Genomic DNA, 12,202 nt, shown 5'->3' on the forward strand with positions numbered 1-12,202 from the left:
TCAAAAAATGAGCAACCCAATCATTATTATTGTTTCGAACAAAGTAATGGTTATTACACTTAAATATGCCACATAGCCACAGTAATCTATTACATTATATGTAATTGCATTGATAGCTAGTTTAATTTTGTAATAATAAGTTCCTAGCCTGTTGAGGGGAAGCACGGCGTGAGGCATCGTCTTCTTCATCTACGATGTTCAGAATAAAAACTGCTGAACAAACGTACAATGCGGCTCCAGTCTCCCACAGTTTCTAGTTTTTTATGTCGTTTTAAACTTTAAATGATCGCTTGCCTTGTGTGCACTAACACATACAGTGTCATATTCCATATTTGGATACAAACAGTCCCACATAACAGCGTAATTTCGGTGAAGTTGTTGACAACTAAGCATTGTTGCTTCGCTGCTGAGAAGAACTGAACCTGAAACTCTTCTAGACTTTCTGTTGTGACATTTTACTGATATGGCTGCTAATGCTGCAGGTAAAGATTATTATATGTGTCTTATCGTTTTGTCTTTCTACATGACTTAGTAGTAGACGTATTTGCATTCGTTTAGCAACTTCATTCCTTGAGCAGTGTTGTTCTTATCGCGGCCCTGTCTATTATTGAATAGGCTACAAATGAATATGAAAAGATACATTTGTGATTGAATATAGGTTATATTTCATCACAAATGTTTATTTTTTATACAGATTTTTTAAATATAGCTATTTTAGAATATTTTCTACTTCCCACAGATGCCTGTGTATTTAAGTAATGCTTCTGTAGTCCCCCAAAGAAACGCTCTGTGCATCGAATAGTCGATTACAAAGAAGCGATGTGTTGTGATGGTAAAAGCTCTCAAAACTATTGGGTAGCTCTATGATCAGACTTTTACTCTGACCAAAACTGCACTGAGGTATCAAAAATGCTGAAAATTACTAGTAAAGGGTGTATTTATCTGTAAAAGGCATCTCAAAAACAAATAAACACACACAAACTCATTCCAAGTCTTCACCTTTCTGCTGTGGTTCATATAAATCCTTATAATTTCGATAAAATAATTCCACTAATACATGTTGCTTGATTAAGATTAAATGCCTAAATACCTTCAGCCCTACTTTTAATCATTCTATACCAGGATATTTTGCATCGTTGATTTATAATGAGATGTCCAATTATACTTTATGCTTAGTCTTCCCGAGTAAAGCGCGAGTGGCCATCCTCGCAGAGCTGGACAAGGAGAAGAAACGTCTCATCCAGACCGGTCAGTCCATGAACACCCCAGGAGCCAGGTAATGGTTGTTTCATTATATTTAGTATCAAATGTATTATTTTTATTTAAAAGCACATAGATACCTACATTTCCTTCTTCTGTAGCATTGCACTTGCCAGACCCATGAAGGAATTCAGGGACAACGCAGAGCAACAGCATTTTGCAGCACAACAAAAGGCTGCTTTACAGGTGAGTTATGACAGGGCAGGGCAATTATGCAAAAATAAGTAAATAATAAGGAGATCAGGGGTTCGATTCCCGGACCAGACCAACATCACGTGATCTCTCTGGGTGGAGTCTGCATGTTCTCCCCGTGTTACCGTGGGTTCTCTCCGGGTTAAGATAAGATAAGATATTCCTTTATTGTCCCACATGGGGAAATTCATTGATGCAACGCAGGAAGATACAGAGGTAGATACAGAAGAAAAGAATAGATCACTTATAGGAAGTTTGAAAAACACTCTCAGTAGAAGATCTCCTATAAACAAAAACTCCCATAGACAAAACCTCCCATTTCCCAACAAGGGATGGAGGGGAAAAATAATAAAGATAGAAATAAATAAATACATACATAAATACCATTGCATGTGATCACAACAGTAATTGCACATGAATGTGTCACGACGGCACATGGATTGCACATGAATTTCACAGTAATTGCACATGAATCACGACAGTAATTACACATACGCACATGCTCCGGCTTCCTCCCACCGTCCAAAGACATGTATGTGTTAGGCAAAATTGGCGACTCTAAATTGGCCCTAGTGAATGAATGTGAGAGTGAATGGCTGACTGTAATGTCAATGTGTTAACCCTGCGACGAGTTGGCCACTGTCCAGGGTGTACCCCGCCTAAGGCCCAAAGTCACTTGGCTTTAGATAGGCTCCAGTCACCCGTGATCCCGAAAGGGAAAAAGCGGTAGAAAATGTATGAATGAATCACAAAATTGTTTCCCTTTTTATATTGATCAATCTTGATTTTCCATTTCAATTTTATTTTCCAATAGAAGAGAAAAAATGTCTTTCGGTATTGATTTTATATTTTTAATCAGTGCCATTTAACACAAAAAAGACTGAAATGCTCCAAACCACATCCTTGTACTGACGGTAGATTTGGGCTATGGATTAAAAACTCCAACCATGTTATTGACAATAAAACGTAATAACTAAATGGCAGTCTTGATTAAAATCTACCTTGGATGTTATATTTTCTGCGTTGTCCCTCTTTGACTGTAGGTGGACTAACTGTCTTGTCTTGCAGCACGCACACGCACACTCGACAGGCTTCTTCATCACACAGGACTCATCTTTTGGAAACCTTATCCTTCCCGTCATCCCTCGACTCGAGCCCCCATCGTGAGCTTTTACCTTTGCTGTAGGATATGAACTGGACTTACAGATCTTACACAAATGATCCATGTCTCCTTTAACCTTGTCTTTTAAGGCATTTATTGTTGCGCTATGAACGTTCTCTGGGGAGTAATGTGTCATTTGATTTTGTTGAACATATGGATTGGTCTGTGTAAGAAATAAAAGTACCGTCATTGTTGAAAACCACATAATGAGAGATGGAGGGAACTCTTCAATCATGGCACGAGTCACACGTTATTGCCCTGTACTGTACTATTTGGTATTTTTACATTCTCATTCATTTGTAATCATGTTAGAATAATAAAAGTGGTCAACATGAGGCAATTTTTTGGTTTTATTTTTGTCTAAATGTCTACAGAAGTATGTAAACATCCAAATTATAAATACATTACAAATACATTCGCTAGTCTTCTATCTGTAAAACAACTCCACTTTTTGAACTGCACTCTTGATGTTTTCCTTCTTTTTGGGGTGTAAATGCCAGGTTTTCACTGATAATCTTTGTAAGACTGGTCAAACACTGACACCCAGTGGACAACATGTGGAAATGCCCAATCATTTCTCCGTAATAATCTGTTTATTTGTACTTTTTTCTCCTACATGTTTCTGCTTTCGGTACCCTGTTTAATCATTGATCTGTTTATCTTGCTCTGGTAAGACCCAAGTCGCCATATTAGCCAACTAAAAGCCTTCTAACATTTTACCAACGCCCTTATAATTAGATACAGTTATATGTTGTTGCATGTTATAATTATTTTCATTCAAGCAGCTGCAATGTAAAGGCTGGTGTATATTTAATTTCCCCCCTGCTGTAGGTAAAAAAACATGTCACTAACCTAAGACTTACATTCACAACAAAAATCTCAAAGTCACTATTCTTAGCAAAGTTGTAAAGTGGGAAAACAATTAGGCTGAATCTGAGTCGGCCAATTACATTTGCCCTTTTCATTAAACTGGATTAAGGCTTCTAAAATGTAAAACGTATCTTTCTTTTCAAACTGGCGCAATAAACACAGAATAGAGCTTTTTTTTTTTCATCCATAAAGTGAGTGACGTGACTCAACTTGCAGCAGGCCCCGCCCCTCTAATAGCCCTGACTCTTACGTGTTGGGACGGGACGTACGCCTTTTTTACGCCTTTTTTACGCCTTTACGCACACGCATCTCGGCGCTGGGCAAGAAAGCAGGACTTTCCCCCGGGCCTGATCTGGAGAAAGAGACTCCGCTACTTTCTTTTGACAAGCTTGAAACAATCCTCCACTTTGTGCGTCTGTTTCGGATCGAGCGCACTTCGGACGCAGTTTCGTGAGCGCGTTTTTTTTTAACGTTGGATTAAGGTTGCGTGGAAAGAAATGTTATCTGAACCCGCTGCGAGAGGAGGTGGGAGCAAGATACGAGCCTGGTAATGCATACATCTTCATTACAGGACTGGGATGTTTTTGCCAAAGTAGCTGAAAGTCCGTCTCCGCTTGTGCGTCAAACGTTAAAAAATAAGAAATAAACTAAAAAAAAAGCTGCAGAGTGGAAAGCGCAAGTTAACCATGGCTTTAAAGGCAAGAGTTTTGTACGACTTCCACTCGGAAAACCCCGGGGAGATTTCCATTTGTGAGAACGAGCTGGTTACTTTGTTCAGCAAGGAGGAGCTGGAGGGCTGGCTGGAGGGCGAGAACAGCCGGGGCGAGAGCGGCCTCCTCCCGGCGTCTTATGTGGAGATCCTCCTGGACCAGATCACCACCGACACCGCGAACAACAACGGCCTCTCCTCGCCCAAATCCACCAGCCAGTCCTCCTTTGCGTCCCCGGAGTCCCAGAGAGGAGGAGGTGGAGGAGGTGGAGGAGGAGGGGTGGGGGGAGGCAGTGGCAGTGGAAGTTGCGGTGGGAGCAGCTTCCACACCAGCCAGGGCAGCGATGACGACTGGGACGACGACTGGGATGACACTTGTTCACCTGCCACAGCCGACCCACCCCAGACTTTGGGCACCACGCCCCCGCTTTACCCGGTCGCCACCTCGTTGCCAGGGAGACGGAGCAGCAGCAATCAGCCTCAGCATCAGCATCAGCATCAGCATCATCAGCCTCAGCAGCAGGCCAAGAGCACAGCCACAGTGGGGAGGAACTTGAACAGGTTTTCCACGTTTGTCAAGCTGGGAGGAGAGGCCTTTCTGCTGGGAGAGGCGAGTGCGCTCGTGAGGGACGGGGAGAGGATCTGCGTGGTGATGGGGAAGCATGGGCCCGAGTGGCAGGAGGACCCATACCCTTTCACCTGCTCGATTGACGATCCGACCAAGCAGACGAAGTTCAAAGGCATGAAGAGCTACATGTCTTACGGGCTGACGCCAGCGAGCACCAGCGTGCAGGTTAACCGCAGGTAATAATGTACATAAAAGAATGACATAAACTGCCATTTTGTCCCTCTTTTGGTTGCCATGTGGCCCCCCTCTGCCCCTCACTTATGTAGAGAATGCCCTGAAGCGCTTTAAATAAGGTTTCTTGCTAAACTAATAGTTTTTAAGAGCATTACTGGGATGCTTACTAAACTATTTTCAATAACCAGGTGGTAAATGTCTTGTAAATGTCTTGTAAATGCTTATAATCAAAGAACTAGTGCTTATTAATGCCTTAGAAACCTCACTTCAAAGCGTTATTACATGTCCCACTTCATCCAATGATGCCACATGAATTTAAGTGAGATTTACATAGAAATTCCAGTCTCTTCCTGTGCTTTACAGTTGAGAAAAACTGAAAATCATATGCTGTTGTTGAGCTTTCTATGAGTATGGCCCACTACATTCAGAATCAGAATCAGGAAAGGTTTATTGCCAATGAACAGAATTCACAAACACAGGAAGTTGCTTTGGTGATTCGGTGCAACATAAAACAATGAACAATGATAACATGGTAAAACAACCTTTATAAGTCCAAAAGAAAAACACTTTAAATCTGCTATAGGATAACATAAATGATTAAAGCCGCAGTAGCGGCGATGATGGCTCTCGCCTCCCGCGCGACTGCTTTCCCCCGCGACCGCCTTCCCGCCCGTCCCATGTTTTCTGCTGCGTTTTGCGTCATACCAAACGAAGCTCAGTAATTCACCGTTGATGATTGCATAGTTTGCAATTCAAATAGTAGTTTGTCCTGACAAATTGCAAGATTGTGCTGAACGCAGACCTGAGCAGGGAGAAAGAGAGAGAGAGCCTCGGTGACCCGGGACTTTTCATTGACGTTCAGGGGGTCAAAAATACCCGAGTTGAATATAAAATACCTAAGTTGAAGAATAAAGCCTAAAGATTGAAGTCAAAAGAATAAAGTCTAAAGAATAAAGCCTAAAGAATAAAGCCTAAAGAATAAAACCTAAAGAATAAAACCTAAAGAATAAAAGTTCTAATGCTAATGCTAAGACCGCGGCACGAGAGGAAATGTCCCATCAAAATAAAAGAGGAAGTGAAGGCCAATTGTGAAAATATACAATATCTGTAATGCACTTTTTTCATGGCGTCTCAAGTAGAATATAACCCATGAGTTTCAAACAAATCAGACAATGTTGAGTTTTTCACACAATGGGTAGGGGGCGCTATAGAGTAAATTTGATACATGGTATTAATTATTTCCAATCAGACAATAAAAATGCATTAGTGAGTGAAATATGAGCTCCGTAGATCAATTCCATGTTCCATGTCCGTGACTTGTCCTTGAAAAAACACGGAATTAAGCCTTTTTTGAGGGCGTGTTACGCAGAGACCGTAAGGAATGTAAAAAATGTTTTAATATTTATTCAATTTCAATGTCTTTAGATGCAAAAAGTGTTGTTTTGAGCTCGTCTGGACGAAAAACCTTGGACAAGTTTGAAAAAAAAAATCAAAGGTGGCTGTGCCACTTTGATTCAACATGGCTGACTTCCTGTTTATCATAGAGCGATGCTGCCAGGGGCGTTTTACTCCTCAAAGGTCAGAGGTCAAAGGTAGCTCTATCACTGTCCCAATTCTCATGTGCCTAGGCCAAAGATTAAGAGTTTCATGTTTTTTTTATTTTTGAACTAGTCGGCACTGTTGTGACGGGCGTTCACGCAACCTCCATTTTATTGGAGTTTATTGGAGTGTGACATTCATCAATGAAGAAGAAGAAGAAGAACAAAGACTCGTTGCATTCCATGGAATGGCTCGAGCCAATAAGCTTACTATGTACACACAATTTAGCTGCAGGGAGATTCCTTGGAACAAAGGAGCTTGATTGGGCAGATATAGAAAACAGGCTAAAGGCGCTAAATGGGAGTCGGAGTGATGGGGGTCTGCTTGTGGGGAGTCAGAGTGATCAGAGTGACGAGATGGGGGTGGGGGTGGTCTCCTGTCCTCGTCCAGTCTCGTAGATGCACGGCTACCAAGCAGCGACATCAGTGGACATATTAAAGCCTATAGAATGAAGCCTGAAGAATAAAGCTGTACGGCGGAAGCACCGAACGTCAAAGAAGGAGAGGAAGATGAAGAAGAGTCTCCCTGGAATAAAGCCGGTTGGTCTCTGAAACAACAACAACTATTCTAGTCACAAAGACATATCATGACCTCATGGGCTTTGTAACACCAAAGCAATGGAAGGAGTACTTTTACGGACTACGACAGAGTCTGAGGACTACGACAAAGTCTGAGGAATAAAGTCTGGCGGTAATGCAACACTTGGATGCCAACCGCCATAAAACAACAACAACAACAACAACAACAACAACAATTTACAGTTGAATTTACATATGCAGTGCAGAAAGTGAACTGTGCAGTGAGTGACAAATACTCAATACTAAAATTCATTTAAACGAGTCAAGACATTCTTTTTTTGGCATTATTCTTTTAATCATAGTTAGTCGATGTTACTGCACTTCTCAGTCACACTTCTGGAGGAAGGAAGGATCATAATGTGCCAACGGCTTCTACCACCAAACACAATAACTCTAATACAGTCAACAACACGAGTAAAGAGGGTGAAGTGATAATAATGATGTTTTGTTTTAATCAGCATCAACTCCCTTGACACTCAAAGTTACATTTTGGCACAGTATTCATTCCTCAAACTGCACCGTGTTCTCTCACCCTTCTCTGATCACTTGAGGTATGTAGGTGAAGTGCTTTGCCTAAGGACAGTAAAAAAAAAAACAGCAAGACCTGTAATGTGACTTCTCTTCTTACCGGATCCACAGACAGTGCTGAGACCTCCTTCCGAGATGTCGTTACAAGCATTTATGTATGAACCTAACCTATACACTAACCTCTCCAACCACAGCTCCCAAAAGCATAAGCTACCGCCCCCATTTCCTCGTGCACGTGTACCTACTTATTTTTTACTTGAATGTCTGGCATGATGTGGCATAAACGTGCTGTGTGTCAACGTGCTAATCTCCATTGTTACAACAGCAGCAGCAGCAGCAGCAGCAAGAGACTCAATGCCACAAGCAATAAAACTCAGTTCTAACAATTTTGCCTCTTTTATGAAACTGTTCATACCCAACAAAGCAAGGAACCAACCCATCCACACCAGCATTTAACCAATTTACACAGTCAAAATGGTGTTTATGTGGTTCTTCTTATTGCCACAGTCATTCCTACTAAATGACAAAAACAGACGTGACCGACGGCTGTCTTATCCTCCTCCTCTTCTGGGAGTTTTCTCTTTCCACGTCGTTTTCTTGACTGTCGGCCTCTTGCGCGATTACTAAAGAAAATTGAGTTTCCATTCAATCCGCTTGGGGAAACTTCTCACCTTAGACTGTCCAGACATGCATTTAATTGCCTTCTTTTACACGCTCATAGTCATGCTGATGCGTAATAGAAGCGAGTGCAGAGTTTGCATGGGAGTGTACAGCGCTGCCATGCAAAATCCTATTAAAATTCTCCCTACCACCAGTCACTCATGTTGAGTGGGCGTCAAAGCCATAAATCTTAACAAATACATTGGGGTAAGCAAGTACTAGTGCTAGTACTGTCGCTGTGTCTTTAGGCAAGACACTTCACCTCCTTAAACAACAGCAGCTGACCATCACCAGTTTGTGGAGTGAATGAATAGAGCAATGAAAACCATCTTTGAGTGTCCAAAAAGGCAATATATAAGATAAGATAAGATAATCCTTTATTGTCCACACATAGGGAAATTTCATTGTTGCAACGCAGGTAGATACAGAGGAAAAGAACAGAAGAATAGAAGAACTCTTATAAACAAACACTCCCATTTCGCAACAAGGGATGGAGGGGGGAAATAAATAAAGATAAAAATAGAATACAAATAAAATATATATATATATATATAATTTTTCTAAATATTTTTTTTTTTAAAACAGCTAGCATAAGACAAGGTAATACTACTAATAATAATGGATTCATAAACACTCTATTCTCATCAGTTAAAAGCACTAAATCTAATGCTTTATTATATCATTATGTCACATAGTTATTTCTTTCTGTATTTAAAAAAGTACATCACAAACAAATAATGATAAGGCTCAACATTTGTGGATTTCTATTTTGGATATTTCCTTCAAAAACACTAAATCTCCCATAGAGTTATACAGGCCCTTGTCCACCATCTGAGTTTATGCCATCATCAAAGTCCACGAGGTGAACGCGTCCTATTAAACAGAATAAAATGTCACTAAATATACTTTCCATCATTGTTTCCATTGTGCAGGTACAAGCACTTCGACTGGCTCTACGCTCGTCTGGTAGAGCGCTTCCCGGTCATTTCGGTTCCACACCTGCCAGAGAAGCAGGCCACTGGGCGCTTTGAGGAGGACTTCATCTCCAAGAGGAGGAAGGGCCTGATCTGGTGGATGAACCACATGACCAGCCACCCGGTGCTGGCCCGCTGCGACGTGTTCCAGCACTTTCTGACCTGCGGACCCGACGAGAAGGCCTGGAAGCTGGGCAAGAGGAAGGCAGAGAGAGATGATCTGGTGGGGGCTAATTTCTTCCTAACAATCAGGTGAGAAGCACAGTTCAGACTCACACAGCAGGAAATTGGGACTAAACCAGGATTAGACCAGGACTCGGGTGCGTTCACACTTGTTTGGTCCTGATTTGAGCCCAGTTTAATTCTGATGTAGACTTGATGTAGACTTGCTGTTTCAGCCCTGGTTTAGCCCTTGTCTGTGTTTAGTTCTTTTTCAGTGCAAGTGTGAATGCACCAAACAGAGTCCACATCAGGAATACATTTTAATGAAACCAGGAACGCACCAGGACAAGTGCAAACGCAGCCTTGTTTCATAAGCAGTTTGATTATTCCGTCTACTTTGGTCTTGGGTACTGACATGAACTGTTATTGACTATCACAATCTCTCTTGAAATCATCTATAATTCAAGTTTTACAGTGGGTCCTCGACTATCATTATCCTGTTATTACAGAGAAGAACTTTTACAGCCGGCTTTTCCCAAGATAAAGCATTGAAAAAGATGATATAGATAAACTATGGTAAAACTGTGGTAAATGCATTAAATTATGTTAAATTCAGGTAGTGTTTTGTCTGTAGGTCATTTAGCATGTTTTCCTCCACTACTATTATTGGCTCGAATCATGTGAAATAATATTATCAGTCCTGCTTCACAATGCTCGGGACTTGAATATCTCCCTGCCATTTACTTTGGCGTTATGAAACCAAAAGTCATGTTTGGGGTGTTGTGTATAAACTATTGTGTTAATGGCCCATTTATCGCCACGAGTGGAAGGTTTTCTGGTCTCAGCGCTCTGCTAAGAGTCTTTAATCGCTGGAGTGCCTGATAGAGCGACAGATAAGCAGCCGCCTGGAATAATGTGCGCGCTGCTGTTCAGAGCGTGATGTAACGTTCACATCTGACACGTACAATTATAACAACGAGGGCACATTTCATGACATTTGTATTGTTTTATGTTATGTTTGCTTGAGAAATGTCGCGATTATTTAGGGTCTGTCGATAAGTAAGTGGTACGAAACAGCGGAAACTAGCAGTGGTATTAAGCCGTGTTTAGTTCAAGTTGTAGGTCTAGTAGATGTATTGTAAATGGCCTTGTAGTAATTGTACTGCTAGAGGCGATTCTGCTGTTAGAGTTGTGGTTGTAGGAATAGTCTTTGTGATGATGAAAATTGCAGCAGTCATAGTAGTTGTTGGATTAAGAGTCAAAAGTATCAAGAATCAGATCAATAAAAAAATTGTATTGAAAGTAGACACTCATTTGAACTCATTTGAACTCATTTGAACTCATTTGAACTCATTTGAAGTATTGATACAGAAAAAATACATACACAGAATAAAAAAGACCATTCCTGAACAGAATTACAACAAACTAGCAACTATTAATACAACCAGTAACAAAAGAAAGTAGTTTGTGTATATAATTCCAGTCTATTGTCTAAAGAAAGAGTGTTTTTCTATTTATTTTTCATTATTATTGTAGTTTCAAAAGTAGTATTGATTAAGGACAAGATTAATCGGTTAATCGATGGTTGGGATTTTTTCCCGTCACAATATGGTCAAAGCAAACATATGATAATCGTGATCATTTTAGAAATAAGGTCATTTCTATCCTTTTATACTCTGAAAAAGTGAACATAAATATAATGTGCTTTGTGACTGTCGCACAAACTTTACTTTATCAATCAGAATTAAATCAGATCTTGTTACTAACAGGAGGTCATGTAAATAGACAATGCCAAAGAAAGAAATTGAAAGATGTCATTGATTGTTGGTGATGGTGACAATAATCGTGAATAATTGTTAAATCGTTGAACAAAAAAAATGGATTTCGTGACATTCCAAGTGTCAAGTATCGACCCTATTCCTCACTGTCACACGTAGTAGTAATAACATTTATGAGTACGGGTATGAGTAGTAATTATTTACATGGTATACAAACAAATATAAGATAAGATACACAACTTTTTACAATCTTCCACCTTTCTCAGCATATACTTTAAATGACTATGAAATGTTTTATCCAGTATCTAGTTACGGTAACAGTACTTTTACCTTACACACATTATCTTACTTTCTCATCTGGAACAAAGTAAATAAAAACGTGTTCTTTGTTTCCAGCCCGCCCGAGGTTCCTCTTGACCTTCAGGAAGTGGAGAGCAAAGTGGAGGGTTTCAAGACCTTCACCAAACGAATGGACGAGAACATTATCGTCGTGAACACCACCATCAACGAGTTTGGCCGTAAACAGATAACCGGGTTCAAGAAGGAGTACCAGAAAGTGGGGCAGTCCTTCAAGGTCCTGGCCCAGGCCTTCGACATGGACCAGCAGGCGTACTCGGCCGGTCTGAACAAAGCCATCGCCTACACTGGAGAGGCTTACGAGACCATCGGGGAGTATTTCGCCGAGCAGCCGCGACAAGACCTGGATCCTATCTCTGACCTGCTGGACATCTACAGAGGGCATCTAGCCAACTTCCCCGACATTGTTGATGTGCAGAAAGGTATGACGATTAAGCTCTCTCCAGGGGGCGGGGCCAGGGCGCTATTGTTCTCCCTCGTCGACCTTAACGCTGGCGTGAAAAGGCTGGATAAGGCCACTGGAGCCTGGAGTGGGAAGTGCCAGTTCATATATGGTGATAGTGTTTGAACC

The 12,202-nt window shown here is 41.1% G+C and overlaps 2 protein-coding genes across 3 annotated transcripts in view; both read left to right on the forward strand.

Annotated features, from left to right (window-relative positions):
* Nucleotides 1-2,949, forward strand: part of inip (ints3 and nabp interacting protein) — a 69,620-nt gene extending 66,671 nt beyond the window's left edge. The window contains exons 2-5 of one of the 2 annotated variants that reach the window (XM_072455230.1): nucleotides 379-482; nucleotides 1,177-1,276; nucleotides 1,362-1,446; nucleotides 2,521-2,949. In XM_072455230.1, coding sequence (XP_072311331.1) covers nucleotides 464-482; nucleotides 1,177-1,276; nucleotides 1,362-1,446; nucleotides 2,521-2,619 — 303 coding nt within the window. In that variant the 5' untranslated portion in view covers nucleotides 379-463 and the 3' untranslated portion in view covers nucleotides 2,620-2,949. Of the gene's footprint in view, nucleotides 1-196; nucleotides 483-1,176; nucleotides 1,277-1,361; nucleotides 1,447-2,520 lie in introns of those variants that run through there. The other variant, XM_072455229.1, reaches the window with a different exon arrangement.
* A 1,002-nt stretch (nucleotides 2,950-3,951) lies between these two features.
* LOC140368265 (sorting nexin-18-like) overlaps nucleotides 3,952-12,202 on the forward strand; it is an 18,620-nt gene continuing 10,369 nt past the window's right edge. The window contains exons 1-3 of the mRNA XM_072455232.1: nucleotides 3,952-4,997; nucleotides 9,293-9,586; nucleotides 11,671-12,053. Of these exons, the coding sequence (XP_072311333.1) occupies nucleotides 4,171-4,997; nucleotides 9,293-9,586; nucleotides 11,671-12,053 (1,504 nt within the window). The 5' untranslated portion in view covers nucleotides 3,952-4,170. The remainder of the gene's footprint in view (nucleotides 4,998-9,292; nucleotides 9,587-11,670; nucleotides 12,054-12,202) is intronic.

Source organism: Eucyclogobius newberryi, unplaced genomic scaffold (genome assembly GCF_026437365.1).
Source record: "Eucyclogobius newberryi isolate DKJ021-1_F unplaced genomic scaffold, fEucNew1.0.hap1 SCAF_2, whole genome shotgun sequence".
Classification (NCBI taxonomy): Eukaryota; Metazoa; Chordata; class Actinopteri; order Gobiiformes; family Gobiidae; genus Eucyclogobius; species Eucyclogobius newberryi.